The sequence below is a fragment of the Morus notabilis genome, unplaced genomic scaffold (genome assembly GCF_000414095.1).
Source record: "Morus notabilis unplaced genomic scaffold, ASM41409v2 Scaffold2966, whole genome shotgun sequence".
Lineage (NCBI taxonomy): Eukaryota > Viridiplantae > Streptophyta > Magnoliopsida > Rosales > Moraceae > Morus > Morus notabilis.
Window position 1 is genome coordinate 53,412 of NW_010365013.1, and position 14,943 is coordinate 68,354.

Below are 14,943 nucleotides of genomic sequence, written 5' to 3' on the forward strand. Positions count from 1 at the left end.
AAATTTAAGCTAGTATCTGTTTATTTATTTCGTAAAAGTATTTGGAGAAATCTAGTTCAAAATGACATGTCGTTTGTTATTTATATGTTTCACTAATAAACAACATTACCTTTAACGTCCAAGCAATTAAATGAAACTCACCATAAACAATATGTCGTTAAGAGTTTTATGTCGTATCACTTGTAAAAACGACATGTTGTTTCTCGTCTAAGGTCTAAGCAGTAACAAACAACATAATTTTCCAAACCTCATATGAAACGACAGGTCGTATAACTCCCAAAACGACTGGGCCAACTCTGGTCTCCCCGAGTAGTGCAGGCCCAAACCCAATTAACACCCACACCACACTTCACGCTTCACGTTTCGTATGCATACGAGACACAACAAAACGTTTAATCTCAGCCGTCAATCGGGACTCATCACCGTCGGATCATCTCCCTCCTATATCTCATCACTCTTATCAGTGTTCTAGGGTTCCCTTCTCCCACAAGTTCATCACGCGAAGAGCGGCAGGCCTTTTCTGAATCCAATTTCCAATCGCATCGCAGAAGTCCTACCAACCATGGCTACTCAAATGAGCAAAAAGCGAAAGGTGAATCACCTATTTTCTCTTTACTTTCCGAGCAACCAAACAAACACCCTATACTATCAATCTTGTTTTGATTTTTTTATTCTTTTTTTTTTTGTCGCAGTTCGTCGCTGACGGAGTGTTCTTCGCCGAACTGAACGAGGTCTTGACCAGAGAGCTGGCTGAAGATGGCTACTCCGGCGTCGAAGTTAGGGTTACGCCTATGAGGACGGAGATCATCATCAGGGCCACTCGTACTCAGAACGTTCTCGGTAAGTTCCTGAAACTCCAATTTCAATTTTCGTGTAAAGATTAACTTGAAATTGCGTTCGGTCGCTGTTATTCAATTGGATTCCGTGAATTTGGATGCTAAATCAAGTGTTTTTCTTTTGGTATCTTTCAGCTGTTATATATATATATATATATATTCTTCTTAGGCTGGAAATTGGAATAAAGGTTTATTTCCTTCGTAATTATAGTTTGTTTTGTGGGCTAGGTGAGAAGGGAAGAAGAATTAGGGAACTGACATCTGTTGTTCAGAAACGTTTCAAGTTTCCAGAGAACAGTGTTGAGCTTTATGCAGAGAAGGTCAACAACCGAGGGCTTTGCGCCATTGCCCAGGCGGAGTCTCTGCGTTACAAACTTCTTGGAGGGCTTGCTGTCCGCAGGTATGCCTGGAAACTTAATCAGAAATGTTTCCTTTTATGTGCTTGTAGTAATTTACTTTATTGTGGTCTTGATTTCTGGCATCGCTATGAACTTTAGGGCACCCTTTTTTTTTTTTTTTGCACACTTGCGCAATCATATACATGTAGAGATAGTCGAGGTGCATGTTTATACGGACAATGTAATGGCAAAACCTTGATATTTCTTCCGTAGCCTTCAGACATAAGAATACGGTGAATCGTTACTTTTAGTATGTATTTTGAAGATGTAGATAATTACGTAATGGCAATTTAATTAAGGTATTCATGAGGACTGTTCCACCTTAATACGACACTTAATGCTAGCATTCTTACTACTTCTCCCTTTCCCGACTATTATGGGTTTAGGGGATCTGTACGAATGCTTATATTGACGATTTGGAGTTTTGTTAGTTACTTTGAACTGCTTAATAGTTCTAAGAGTTCGGGAACTCCAACATTCCGTTACATCTCTATGATTATCCAGAGGAAGCATGCCTTTTGCACAAGTATTTGTTGAAATGGTTGGACAACTAAACTGTTATTTTTATCTGAAATGAGCTGTAACAATAATGTTACTGTATTTTTTTTGTGGGCTCACATCTGTAATAGACTAATAGTATATAGTAACTTCGTTATTTGATTTTATTAATTACATTCTTCAAACTCATAATTGTGAATACCTCCTTAAAATTTAAACGAATATGTTCGTGTAGGTTTATACACTGCAACTGTTATCTTTCCATCTGGCACTAATATCTTTTTGTATTTAATTGTTTTTCTGTGAACTTTTGGTTTCCAGGGCTTGCTATGGCGTCCTTAGGTTTGTCATGGAGAGTGGAGCAAAAGGATGTGAGGTGCGTTTACATGGATCCACATATCTTTGGTGCTGCCTTATTTTCTTACAGTTCTCTAAGAATTTCCATTTTATGACATGCAGGTTATTGTTAGTGGTAAGCTCAGGGCCCAGCGTGCAAAATCCATGAAGTTTAAGGATGGATATATGATATCCTCCGGTCAGCCCGTTAAAGAATATATTGACTCTGCTGTGAGGCACGTGCTTCTTAGACAGGTGAGCCTATTTTACCACTTATTCAAAATGGAAGGCACTACAAGAGATACCATATGTCTTTCTGTTATTTATGTTAATTAATATGTCTATTACCATTTGCACTTGCAGGGTGTTCTTGGAATCAAAGTCAAGATCATGCTTGACTGGGACCCCAAGGGCAAGCAAGGCCCCACAACGCCTCTACCGGATGTCGTTACAATCCACCCACCCAAGGATGAAGACGAGTACTTGAGGCCCTCGTTTGTGGCGGCAGATGTACCAGAAGTTGCTGCATAGATTAGCTTCTCCTTTTATCTTTTAGCTTGCAGTGTTTAGGTCAAGGATCAAGTTTAAGACCGCTTATAGGCATTTTCTTTTTCTTTTTTTTTTTTTTTTTTTTTTTTTTTTTTTTTTTTGAGTTAAGGATGTGGATTTAGTATTTGCTTTATTTAGTTGCAAGGAGCTAAAGTGGTGACCTTATGTAGTTTTGTCTATTATGCTCTTGATGGGCAATGAATACCTTGTCATGAGCAAAGTCATTTTTTTCCCTCAAGGAGATGAGTTCTTGTTCTGTTTTGTTTGTCTTTTGGTGAGTCGATGGAGAAGGCCACTGGCGATATCATGATGCGAGTCGATGAGCCTGTTTGTGTTTGGTATGTGTTTCTATTTGGTATTGTAACTCTGCACGCCACATTTGTCCAGCTCCTCCTGGTGCTCCGTCGCTGCGTGCCTCTTTTTCCTCCACTGTAAACGAAGAAAACGAGATGTTTGTTTTCAGTTTTATTATGGAAGTTGGAAGTGATGCCAAAAATGTCTTCTTTGATTTCGGAAGACACTGCCCAAACTAATCTTTCACTTATTTACGTTGGGGAAATGGGGTATTGGGTTTGCACTCTGAGCCAATTCTTATTTATTACGTCCGTGCGGTTCGTTAATTTGAGTTTTTAATTCGAGTTGAGATGTGATGTTGTGTGAGAATTTTTTACTGTAATAAAAAAGTTAAATCTGACTGTTTTTGAGAATTTTTTACTGTAATAAAATTTAAATTTTAAATTCGAATCAATGAAAAGAACGGGGTCTTATTTCTGAAAAAGTTCCGAGCCAATTCTTATAGACCCTTTGAATAGGATCAGTGAAGGGGGTCGTTAAAGAGGATTATTTTATCGATTTAAATTTTTAGTAATTTGTAAAGCCAACGAGTCAGGAAAAAAAGTTCTACAGTAGGTTAAAAAATACTCCAATACTGTCAATTATATGTATATGTTCTTAAGTTAAGGTGATTAAGACCAGATTTATTATTTAAGAAATAAGAAAAAGCTCTAAGAAGGAAAAAGAAAAACGTAAACAACATTCTCAATTATTTATTTAAAGAAAAAAAAAAAAAAAAGAAAGAAAGAAACGTCCAGAGTCGAAGTATTACCTACGGACCGGACTTCACGCCACTTTATTCAACCTAGTTTATAGCAAATTCCGCGTCCGAAACTGTAAAGATTGCGAAATGCAAACACAGCGTACTAAAACAGCGAGCCAAAATTACGTTTTTGCAGTGCAGAGTCTCGCACGCTCACATCAATCCGTTTCTTCTATTAAGATTTCTGCTTTCGTGCCTCAAAAGCTTCTTCCTTTCTACTACGCGACTCGGTTTCCCCAACTCAGTCTCGGACGCTCCGACACGGTTCTTGTATTGCGATTCCCACTCGCTCACCACTCACACCAGTCCTATGGTCAGCCCAGCTCTTTAATTTCTCCTTGCTGCTGAGTTTTCGGTCAATACTTTTTTTTTTTTTGGGTTTTTGTGATAGTTCGTTTAAATTCCAATTTCCAGCATTTGAGAGTAATTTCGCTTCATTTGCTCTTAATTTTTCAATATAATGATAGTTTTCTTGAGCAATTTCTATTTCGGTCATGGTTATCCTCGACTTTCGTTGCTTTTAGAGACAATTTAGTTTTGAATATAATACTTGGTTTTTTTGTTTCCATCGGCTAATTTTTTTTTAATTTTAATTTGTGGATAAATATATGGCTTAAATAAAGATACAATTGATTGAGAGTACTGAATTTTATCTGGTTCAAATTTTGTTCATGTTTTTGGAATTGTACTATATGAGCTTCAGCATCATTTATTAGATATGCTTAGTTTAATTAAGAAAAGAATTTACCTGTATTCAATTACTTTCTGGTTTTGCATTTTTTTTCTTTGGGTGATATTTTGGTATAATTGTTTCAGTAGCCTGTATTTCTAAGTTCTAAATTCACTTGACAAGAAAAGGAAATAACTTCATTTATCGTTTCTTTTTCTTTATCCTTGTGGGGGTTACAGTTTGTGTATTTGAGTTGCTTGTGGTGGATTTTCCATGGAAACAGTGGTTGGAGTTGACAATAATAGCGATGAAGGGAAGTTTGAGGAGTGTGGGGTTGAGAAGAGTAGCTCCTGTTTATCTTCCCCAAAATATATTGCTGATCCAGTTGTATACAAGCTCGTTCGGGTACATTTTCTTAATCTTTATGTCTTCTTGATTTTGTAGAAACCGTTGTTACTTTTGCTGTTCCTGTGGCGTCGTTTACAAACTGTGACAGTGACACTACTTTTCTCAAGGGCCATGAAAATGTTGATTTAGAATAAGGGCAATGTTCCAATTTCGGATACCAAATGATATGCCAGCTGACTTGTTAAACTATTATTGGCAAATGACATTTGAGTTAGAGCCTTTAGCATTATTCTTAGTATGATCACGATTTAGATGAGTTATGCAAATATAGGGTGTAGACTAAATGTGAATTTAATAATTTAGATGAACTTTCTATGATCACATTTAACTTGTTGATTAACTGGGAATAGCCAGCATTATTTGATTAGTGAATTGGTTTTGGTGTTTGCTGTTGCTGTGTTGCAATCGGGCGCTCGGGATTAACTGTAATAGAACCTCTGTGAATTAATTTAATAATTTTAAATCACACTTCTGTTTGTTATGGAAGCATCATGAGATGATTGCTTCTTATTTCGTCACTTTTTAACGTGTTAGACTTGGGGTGGCTTATGTGTTGTCCAGGTTGATGGTGATGGGAGATTCGTGCCTGCAACAGATGACGAAGTAATGGAGGTTGAGGATTTTCTTGTTGATGACAAGACAGAAATGATTGATGTTGCGGACATTGGGAAGACTGCAGACTGCACATCCAACGAAGGGTCCGACTCTGGGAAGCTTCAGTTGGAAGTCTCAGAAGGTATTGCATAGATAGGATTTGAGAAGATTTTAAGAATTGTGGCTTTGGCAGACTTTAAAGTATTTTTCATTGTCCTTTTGTTTTGCGTGGTGTATTATTTTGATTTAATGAACTAGAAGGCTTGTATTCATGTCTAATTGAACAATATATGCTAGGTTTGTCACATTCTGAGAACGTAGAAGCTCATGCAGAAAAATTAACTTCAGAATTTGAGGTATTGGTTTGCTTCTTCTTCTTCTTTTTTATTCTTAAGTTTAAATGTGGAATCTGCTTGTGCTTCAAAATAAATTGGATGATTGCAGTGTGAACTATTCTTGTTTAGCTGCTACTCAATTCCACCGAGCTATACTATTAGAAAGAGTGCACTTTTAAAAAAGGTTTTATACGATGATAGATGTTATTTAGTTAAGGTACTCTATTGATGCTGGTGTCCGTTATTGTGTTCATCTCAAGAGTAGTTTTCTTTCCCATGTGGTTCATTTAGTTCACTTATCCTGATTATAATACACACACACACACACATATTGTTTTATTTTATTTTTGTCTGCTTGTATTTCGGAAATATATCTTATGGAGTTATTGATTCTGTTGGATCCGTCTTGACCTCTGAAAATATCATGTAGAATATTGAGGAGGTGTCACAAAAGGTCAAAGAGGAAGAGGGGCTTAGCATTTCTTGTGGATCTCCTGATAATTCTGATGCTTGTATGAATGTAGACAGCAAATGTGCTGATCAGCATTATGAATCGCCTGCTGTCGAGGAGAAGCTCCAATTTGAAATTCCTATGCAGGAAACTGTTCCTTCGTCAACACCGAGAGTAAATGACCACTGTAACGATTTGTCTGAGAGCATTGGGGAGTTCTATAAACCTCCATCTGGACAAGCGGAAAGTGGACCATCAACTTCTGCTGTCTGCAATAATTCAAAGCCCGATTTTTCAAAGTTAGAGGAGGAAATATGCTTGGACAACCTATCAATTAGAGAGCTTCATGAATTCTTCAGGGCAACTTTTGGGCGGGAAACTACTGTCAAAGATAAGTTGTGGCTTAAGAGGAGGATTGCAATGGGATTGACCAACTCTTGTGATGTTGCTACCACCACTTTCACAATTAAAGATAACAAATTGGTGAATAAGGGAAATGAAGAAAACTGTAAGAATACTAATGCTGCATTCACCGAGGATTCAAGAGTTGAAGCAGTACTTGTCAGCCCCAAGAATTCACCAACTAACCACAGTACCCAAAGGGAAGATCATAAAATTGCTTTAGGCGAGAGGTTCCATGACAATGCAGAACTTGATTGTGGAAGTGACGATCTTCACACAGAAGAGAGAGCTGCCAAACGAGTTCGGAAGCCCACAAGGAGATACATTGAAGAACTTTCTGAAGCTGAAACCAGAGATTGTAGCCCAAAAGTGCATAATTCAGTCAAAAATATTGGATGTGGACAGACATCCCAAAAATTTTGTCTCAGGCCTATAAAAAGTGTTTCCTTAAATGAGAGAATCATGTTGACGCGGTTGGACTCTCTCGGTGGGTCTGGGATTGAGGTTCCTTGTGTTTCTCGGGTCCGAAGAAGCCGTCCAAGGAAAAATATAAAGGCCCTTATGGTACGTGCAATTCTCTTGTGGCTTAATTATTCATTTGTTGCTTTTAGTACACAGAACATTTTGCATCTTAAGTGTCGGACCAAAAAGTCTGGCAAAGAATGATTATTGCATATTGATGTTACAATTATAGGATGTAAGAAAGAATTGAATGGAAATAAGGATTTCTTGGTAACAAATATACCAGCTTCATGAAACTCGGGGGCATATCTGAATTTTGAAATTCGGGCGATTATATTCTATATTGTTAAAAGCCCATCTCAGTGCTCTGTAAACTTGAGCCAGGATACTTGTATATCTGCAGAGTTTATTTTCCCCCTGCACTCTACGATTTGTGTATGGTTAGAATAGGCTGTTATTGTAAACTTTGTATACGCTCTTTCCATAATTTCATTTTGTTTCATCATTTGGTATCAAATTCAAGTAGTGCTAGACATTGTTCTGGTGACAAAAGAACTGAAGTTGGTATTGGTCAACTGCAATTTAATAGAAATTCCATCCGAGTAGTTTGGGCATGGCAGCTGAAGTCGTGAAGGTCCTTGCAGTGCCTAGTTCTTTAGCGAATAGTGAGTGTACAGATAAAGTCTCGAAGTCCAGATCTGCTTCTGAAACGACTGAGCCGCTGGTGAGAGCAACTTTGCATATGACATGTAATAATTTCTTTTTTGTCAGTTTGATTGATACACTGATGACTATAATTCTTATGTAAACAAGGGCTTTATTCCTGCAAAGGAGGGGCAAAAAGAAGAGACTGGGAGAAACATTACTCTCCTAGATGCCATACTCCATAACTTTGTTCTCTATCTCTCTGTACTCTAGTTTGACTACATTCCAATTAGTTTCTTCGTTTTTTTGGGTGATTAAGCGGGACTACATTCCAATTAGTTGAATCAATATCTTCTATACTTATGCTAGGCTATCGCTGAAATCATATTTACTTTCATATTCACAACGCTCCTGGCATACCTGCTTATAATCAATATAGTATTAATGTCTGCAATAGGATCTTGCTTTTGTGGTTCTCTGTCTTCCATACACGAGAGATATTTGCATTACCGAGATATGTTGTATATGCTGATGCTTTTTCTCTTATGTAGCTCACCTCTGAGGCAGTGAAAGATAAGCAAAGTTCAGCGACGGGCAAAGTTCAAGTGGGGAAGAATTTGGGTCTAAAACACACAGATTCATCTGAAGACACTTCAGATGATAATACAGCAACTGTTCGTACTGCAAAAGGTGGAATGAGAAGGAAACATCATAGAGCTTGGACTCTTGTTGAGGTTATGAAACTGGTCGAAGGTGTATCCAAATGCGGCGCTGGGAGGTGGTCTGAGATCAAAAGGCTTTCCTTTGCATCCTATTCCTACCGCACTTCAGTTGACCTCAAGGTGCGTCTTCTCATCAGTTTGTATTACGACCTAATTAGAAGTTGATTATGCTTCGGGATTGTATTGAGGATGAGTGGGCTTAAATCTTATTTTCTTTTGTAGGACAAGTGGAGGAACCTGCTGAAAGCTAGCTTGGCACAGACACCTCCTGATGAGGGCGTAAGTATAAGTTACCTTATTTTCCTTTCTTTTTCCTGAATTTCAGCGGGTTTCTCTATTTGTGAAGCACCCAACTTCCTAGTCGGCACATGCTCTAGTCTCTTGTGAGTTGAAGCTTAACCTTATCTTCACAATTTTTCAAACTTTTAATTGGTGCTACAACCATTAGCCATGACCAATAATTTGCTGATAAAATGCACATGTGAATGAGTTTTACCCCTTCGATTTCAACCTGTTAGGCTATTTCCAGAATCTTGGCCACTTCCAGATATTTGTGAATGTTTTACTTTAATGGTGGCGTCAAAAAAACAAAACCTCATTTATCTTGGCCAAGCTTCTTAAATCACTTTGCTTTATTAATGATTTGCCTTTTCTGTTCTTAAATGTAACTTTTTCTTTTTGTTCTATGAGTAATAATGCAGATGAATTCTCGGAAACATGCTTCGGTCCCCATCCCAGCCCCGATTTTGTTGCGAGTGAGGGAGCTTGCGGAGATGCACTCTCAGGTTCCTCCAAATCTTGGCTCAAACATGGGAGGTGTTGGTGGGAGAAGTATGCATGAGACACGGTCGGGGTACTTGTAACATTGTAAATAACTGCCATTTTAACGGTCTAAATAGGAAAATAAAGATATCAAATTGTAACCGCTGATGATCAGAATGTTATGCTGATGCTTTGTATGGATTGCAGGTTGTACGCATCGAGTTTAGGAGACGCTTTCTCAAATATTTTTCTCAGCCGATTCTACCAAGTACCTGGCTGTTTATAACATTAAAAATTAATTTCAATATATAAACTTTAATTTATAGTTAAAAGAATAAACCACATTTAAAATCTATATATTATTATGAATATCAAAGCCTAACAACCCTTTGACCAGCGACCGCTTTCCTCACCCTGGTATGTGAGCACTCTTTACCCCATCTCTGGCGACCCCACTGCTCTCCGACCTGGGTCTCTCTCTCTCTCTCTCTCTCTCTCCCTCCCTCCCTCCCTCTCTCTCGGCCGTCTGAAAACTTTTGTGAAATAAGACCGACATCAAGTGCAAGTATAACAACAGGAGACGTCAAAGGCTCAACTGGTTATGCTCCGGGGCGCCTAAGCGCCATTTGGTGACGGTGCAGCCTCAGGGGTCGTGGACGGCTGAGCACTGTTGCCACTGAGAAAGAATAAGCTGATGGAGTTGAATTCGCAAACGTTTTCAGAGGGACTGAGTGGTGTGTATTGAAATTTGGCGGACAAATTATATTAGTGAGTCAGTGACATAGTTTGGCAGATGTCATTGGTGGCGTAATTTGAGTTTTTATGGTATTTTAGTATTCTGCGTACTTTTTAAATTTGATCTGATTTTGATCAGATTTAATAGTTATAAATTGATAGGCTTACCGGAGAACGTCTCAACAAATTAAAAAGAAAGTTGAATTTAGAGGTTCTTTCTTAATTATTATTATTCTAAAACTTTAGCCTTAGAGCATGCCAGCAAGACCTCCCCCGAAGAGGTTGGATTAGTTTTTTCACAATAAAATTTTAACAAAAATGATTTAATGGAATAAAATTTGTCCTTAGCAAATTACAATGATATTTTTGGGTTTTTGCATTTTTTAGAACACATAGTGAATAGTGACATTTGGCTTAAATACAAGAGATATTTTTTTCTAAAAAAAAATGGGATAAGTTTCTTGTGTACTATATATGAATTTGTGCATTTTCGTATGCTTTAGATATGCTGCAATATTCCTCAAGTTTCATAACATGTTAAAACGTAGGGAATAGGTGTAATAGTTCCAAAAACACATTTTTAATAAAATTTTGATTTTAAAAAGAAAAAAAAAAGCTGGTCGCGGGAACTTTAATTCAGTTCTAAAATTGATCCATCCAAATATCTTCTTGTACTTTTCCCCCCTAATTTAGGGTTGAGAAATTGAACTTTAAATAGTGGGATCGGGTGTGAAATTATTGCTAAACGATGCATGCAATCACATATCTCCTTTTCTTAATGATTTTAAATTTGCCTTGTGTATTTATAATTTATACAATTCTTAGGAAAAGAAAACGTATATATCCTTAAATTAACAAATTCTCATAGATCTCTAAAATAAACGTTTATATTAGAAAATTATGTTGTAATTATTATAATGATTTGAACTCTCTAAAATATTCTAAATTTTTAGTTTCTTTAAAGGGAAATTGTAGTAAATAGAAGATTTTAAAATTAAATTAAATAACAGATTTTATAATTAGTTGAAGTAAATAGCAGTTTAGTATGTAAATATTTCATTCACTATTAAAATATTCTAAAATTATGTACTAATTATTATAATGATTTGAACTCTCTCTAAAATATTCTAAAATTTTAGTTTTTTTAAAAGGGGTAAATTTTTTTGCTTTTAATCGTCTTATTCTGCTTCCACTTATAGATGAACCAGGCCTAGCCCATCAGGCCCAAATTCAAATGCATCTAGCTCTAAGCCTAGCCCAGTCCTGGATCCATGACCATGGGCCCTTAAATTCAGTCCAGACTTCAGATTCCGACTCTTCAGAGCCCTAAACTCCTCCCCTGCTCTCATCCCTCTCCCAGCTTCCAGCTCCGGCGATCATCGCCAACTCACTCTCAGTCACGGTGAGAGTGATTCATCTAAATCTGCAACTCCAATTCTCATCAAATCCCACCCGCATATTTTCTTTCAACCATTTGTTTGGTTCCCGAGAAATTTCTGGAATTCTTTGACGAACTAATCTATTTTCGCTTCTTTTCTTGTTAGAGCAGCTGAAAATTAAGGAAAAATGGGGATCATAGAAAAGATCAAGGAAATTGAGGCCGAGATGGCTCGGACTCAGAAGAACAAAGCAACAGGTTATCGTCTTCTGATCAATTGCTTTTGTAATTCACAGTAAAGTAGTCATCATTATTGATTTGAGCTATATATTATTATGATAATCGAAAATTGGAAATTGCAGAGTATCATCTTGGTCAGCTCAAGGCAAAGATAGCAAAGCTGAGGACTCAATTACTGGAGCCTCCAAAGGCATGGGCTTACCTTTTTTTTTTTTTTGATCTCTCTCTCTCTCTCTCTCTTCTCTATATCTATGTGTGTGTGTATAATATATATATATATATATATATATATATATATGGGTGACTAGAAAACAAATTGCTTTACTTTTCTTGAAAGGTTCTTATAGTTTTCCAATTTCCAAGTAAGCTTTCCTAAATATGTTTTTGTTGATTTGTTTCCTGTTGTATAAATTAAGGGTTCTAGCGGAGGAGGAGAAGGTTTTGAAGTAACAAAATTTGGCCATGGACGTGTTGCACTGATAGGTTTTCCAAGGTTTGCCGTCATGATTACATCTCTTCATATGATTCAGAATTTTTTTTTGCCTCCATTTTTTTTAATTGATGTGACCCATATTAATTGTTCAGTTACCTATAATTTTCACTTTACTATGTGTTTCTCTCAGTGTGGGGATCCAAACCCTTACAAAATTTTGACCTATTGTTCACAGTGTGGGGAAGTCAACGCTTTTGACAATGTTAACGGGCACACACTCGGAAGCTGCGTCTTATGAGTTCACAACACTCACATGTATTCCTGGCATCATACACTACAATGACACAAAAATTCAGCTTCTTGACCTTCCTGGAATCATTGAAGGTGCTTCTGAAGGCAAGGGCCGTGGAAGGCAGGTATAGTTGTGACTGCGTTTTTTTCGCTTTGTGACAATGCATCATCTGCGTTTTCATCCTGGAGATTCATAGGATTTGTAGAAGGTTACCGTTAAGTCTTATGGAAATCTCAAGAATGTGTGCCACTGTGTTTGTGCCAGGTTATTGCTGTTTCCAAGTCTTCTGATATTGTTCTGATGGTCCTCGATGCCTCAAAAGTAAGTACATATTTTGTATCTAGAGTACTTCTGCTACTATATAATTACCCATTATTTTTATGACGTCTTGCTTGTTAGACCTTCCAATTATTGGTACTTCTAATTCATGTTTTTTGTTTCCTATTTTGGTATATTCCTCCTTCGTTTGTTTTAGCCCAACAATCTTGTTATATTGCAAATTGTTTGTTGCATCAGAGTGAGGGTCATCGGCAAATATTAACAAAGGAGCTGGAAGCTGTGGGTTTGCGTTTAAATAAAAGACCACCTCAAGTAAGTTTATCATTTCGAAGACCTCCTATATGATATCCGAAAACCTGATTTAGTTGGATTTCTTTTTGTTTTGATTTTTAGTTTGTTGATTGTTTAAATAACGTGTGGGGATCTTAACTGGGTTGGCATTGTTTCTTGGCAGATATATTTCAAAAAGAAAAAAACTGGGGGTATTTCATTCAACAGCACTGTACCTTTGACTCATGTGGATGAGAAGCTTTGTTATCAAATTTTACATGAATACAAAATTCACAATGCAGAGGTATGATGCTTAAAAAAAAAAAAAAAAAGGAAAAAAGAGGTTATACTAACTGGGCCAGCTGGAATATTTAGCTTTAAGTTTATTACGTCTCTATATGTAGTGTACGTCGCTTATGCATTACTTTCAAGCTGTCTTAATGGAAATCAACTCATTTGATGGTTGATTATTTTTCAGCTACTATTTCGTGAGGACGCGACAGTGGATGATCTTATTGATGTCATTGAGGGAAATCGTAAATACATGAAGTGTATTTATGTATACAACAAGATAGATGTTATTGGTATTGATGACGTGGACAAATTGGCAAGACAACCTAGTTCTGTTGTTATTAGCTGCAATCTGAAGGCAAGTTCTATGGCTTTTCATTTTACTAGTAAATGATAATGGAAGAAATTGTTATTAGTTTTACTCTTACATTGTTAAGAGTGAGTTGTCCAAGTTCCAAAGATTTTGGTTAGCAGTCAATAATAAATCTAAATGCAGTTTACTTCGTTGCAGATTGTGTGTTGTAGACATATACGTTTATCATTATGTTATGCGGGAATGGTTTGAGCCGTATTAATTTTGTTCATTCTTGTTGCTTAAACAGCTGAATTTTGATAGACTACTTGCAAAGATGTGGGAAGAAATGGGTCTTGTTAGAGTTTATACAAAGCCACAAGGCCAGCAACCGGACTTCAGCGATCCTGTAGTGCTATCTACTGTATGTTTCAATCTTTTTGGAGCGTTTTCTCAGTATCTTATTGTCCGCATGTTTTTATATAAGCCTAACATTTCTGATTCTCGCCCTCCCTTCTCTTAATTTCTTTCCTTTTGGTTTGTCTTTATAGGATAGAGGTGGCTGCACTGTGGAAGACTTCTGTAACCACATACACAGGAGTCTAGTGAAGGATGTTAAATATGTGCTAGTCTGGGGTACAAGTGCCAGGCATATCCCCCAGCATTGTGGTCTTGGTCACGGGCTTCAAGATGAGGATGTGGTTCAAATTGTTAAGAAAAAGGTAAACTTATTTCTTCGTATACTTGTTCACTTGAAAGTAGACAGGCATCACTTACCTGGTTGCTATAGATTATCTTGAAAGTGAGGAAATTCTTGGAGTTTCTAGATCTGATATTCATTGTAGTTCAAGATGTTTGTTTAGATTACTGAACGTTTGTCTTCAGCTAGACGGGAAGTTGATTTTAGAAACTTAGAACTATTTCAACTTGCGACTTCTTTTTAGATTTGTGAGGCTTTACATCTTCTGCGCAAAAAGAGTGCATCTAAATGAATACTTGATATGTCTGATTCTCGTCCTTCAGGAAAAGGAAGAGGGTGGAAGGGGTCGGTTCAAGTCGCATTCAACAGCTCCTGCTCGAATAGCTGACAGAGAGAAGAAGGCTCCATTGAAGACATAATACTGTGAAGGGTTCTTGTCGTCCGTACAGAAGCTTCTTTATGAGAAGCAGCGTTGGGATCCCAAGTCAGAGGTCGAGTGGCTATGCAAATGATGTGCCTGTGTTGCATTTAAGCATCATTCAGAATGTGACGAATCTGGTTGTAGGTTCTCTCGTGCTTCAATCAGTCTGCTCATTAAAATTGATAAGGCTTTTGGCTCCGTATGTTGTAATCTTCATCATGAAGGTCTAGAAACTTCAGAGGTAGCACACTATTTATCGGGTTGGAAATATGACGATTATATATTATTTCTACAAATTGTTTTGACTCCACATTTTAATTTCCGTAGCTGCAAGCAGAACTTTTGTGAAGTTGCTTAAGAAACCATCAGCCTATCTTAACCAGTAACAGTAACAGGCTTTACGCACTAGTGAACTAATTTCTCGCGTCTTTTAGATCCATTCATAGAG

General features: G+C 37.2%; 3 protein-coding genes across 6 annotated transcripts; all 3 read left to right on the plus strand.

Annotated features, from left to right (window-relative positions):
• The first annotated feature begins 463 nt into the window (after nucleotides 1-463).
• LOC21386181 (40S ribosomal protein S3-3) lies at nucleotides 464-2,871 on the plus strand. Its single transcript, XM_024171628.1, has 6 exons — nucleotides 464-592; nucleotides 693-840; nucleotides 1,065-1,236; nucleotides 2,054-2,108; nucleotides 2,192-2,323; nucleotides 2,432-2,871. The coding sequence occupies exons 1-6, from the start codon at nucleotides 563-565 to the stop codon at nucleotides 2,597-2,599; spliced, it is 705 nt and encodes a 234-aa protein (XP_024027396.1). The 5' UTR covers nucleotides 464-562; the 3' UTR covers nucleotides 2,600-2,871.
• Nucleotides 2,872-3,834: 963 nt separating this feature from the next.
• On the plus strand, nucleotides 3,835-9,983 carry LOC21386182. Of its 3 annotated transcripts, XM_024171623.1 has the most exons (10): nucleotides 3,835-4,026; nucleotides 4,623-4,788; nucleotides 5,353-5,527; nucleotides 5,683-5,741; nucleotides 6,151-7,137; nucleotides 7,625-7,759; nucleotides 8,232-8,522; nucleotides 8,625-8,681; nucleotides 9,104-9,269; nucleotides 9,372-9,983. In XM_024171623.1, the coding sequence occupies exons 2-9, from the start codon at nucleotides 4,657-4,659 to the stop codon at nucleotides 9,263-9,265; spliced, it is 1,998 nt and encodes a 665-aa protein (XP_024027391.1). In that variant the 5' UTR covers nucleotides 3,835-4,026; nucleotides 4,623-4,656; the 3' UTR covers nucleotides 9,266-9,269; nucleotides 9,372-9,983. The 3 variants fall into 3 exon arrangements, with proteins under 3 accessions (XP_024027391.1, XP_024027390.1, XP_024027392.1); XM_024171622.1 differs by having other exon boundaries at nucleotides 9,104-9,406; XM_024171624.1 differs by lacking the exon at nucleotides 7,625-7,759 and having other exon boundaries at nucleotides 9,104-9,406.
• Nucleotides 9,984-11,226: 1,243 nt separating this feature from the next.
• On the plus strand, nucleotides 11,227-14,803 carry LOC21386183 (developmentally-regulated G-protein 2). 2 transcript variants are annotated; one of them, XM_024171625.1, is made up of 12 exons: nucleotides 11,227-11,301; nucleotides 11,449-11,535; nucleotides 11,640-11,707; nucleotides 11,934-12,010; nucleotides 12,186-12,366; nucleotides 12,507-12,563; nucleotides 12,759-12,833; nucleotides 12,976-13,095; nucleotides 13,270-13,440; nucleotides 13,685-13,798; nucleotides 13,926-14,096; nucleotides 14,398-14,803. In XM_024171625.1, exons 2-12 carry the CDS (start codon nucleotides 11,466-11,468, stop codon nucleotides 14,491-14,493), a joined length of 1,200 nt encoding a protein of 399 aa, XP_024027393.1. In that variant the 5' UTR covers nucleotides 11,227-11,301; nucleotides 11,449-11,465; the 3' UTR covers nucleotides 14,494-14,803. The 2 variants fall into 2 exon arrangements, with proteins under 2 accessions (XP_024027393.1, XP_024027394.1); XM_024171626.1 differs by having other exon boundaries at nucleotides 11,238-11,301; nucleotides 11,444-11,535.
• The last annotated feature ends 140 nt before the right edge of the window (nucleotides 14,804-14,943 follow it).

Bases quoted from the DNA above. Each gene is read 5' to 3' on its own strand.
- LOC21386181 (XM_024171628.1), top strand. From the start codon at position 563: ATGGCTACTCAAATGAGCAAAAAGCGAAAG. The intron at 593-692 runs GTGAATCACCTA...TTTTTGTCGCAG, and splicing joins AAATGAGCAAAAAGCGAAAG to TTCGTCGCTGACGGAGTGTT. The intron at 1,237-2,053 runs GTATGCCTGGAA...TTTGGTTTCCAG, and splicing joins GGAGGGCTTGCTGTCCGCAG to GGCTTGCTATGGCGTCCTTA.
- LOC21386183 (XM_024171625.1), top strand. From the start codon at position 11,466: ATGGGGATCATAGAAAAGATCAAGGAAATTGAGGCCGAGATGGCTCGG. The intron at 11,536-11,639 runs GTTATCGTCTTC...TGGAAATTGCAG, and splicing joins TCAGAAGAACAAAGCAACAG to AGTATCATCTTGGTCAGCTC. The intron at 13,799-13,925 runs GTATGTTTCAAT...TTGTCTTTATAG, and splicing joins ATCCTGTAGTGCTATCTACT to GATAGAGGTGGCTGCACTGT.
- LOC21386182 (XM_024171623.1), top strand. From the start codon at position 4,657: ATGGAAACAGTGGTTGGAGTTGACAATAATAGCGATGAAGGGAAGTTT. The intron at 4,789-5,352 runs GTACATTTTCTT...TGTGTTGTCCAG, and splicing joins TTGTATACAAGCTCGTTCGG to GTTGATGGTGATGGGAGATT. The intron at 8,523-8,624 runs GTGCGTCTTCTC...TTTCTTTTGTAG, and splicing joins GCACTTCAGTTGACCTCAAG to GACAAGTGGAGGAACCTGCT.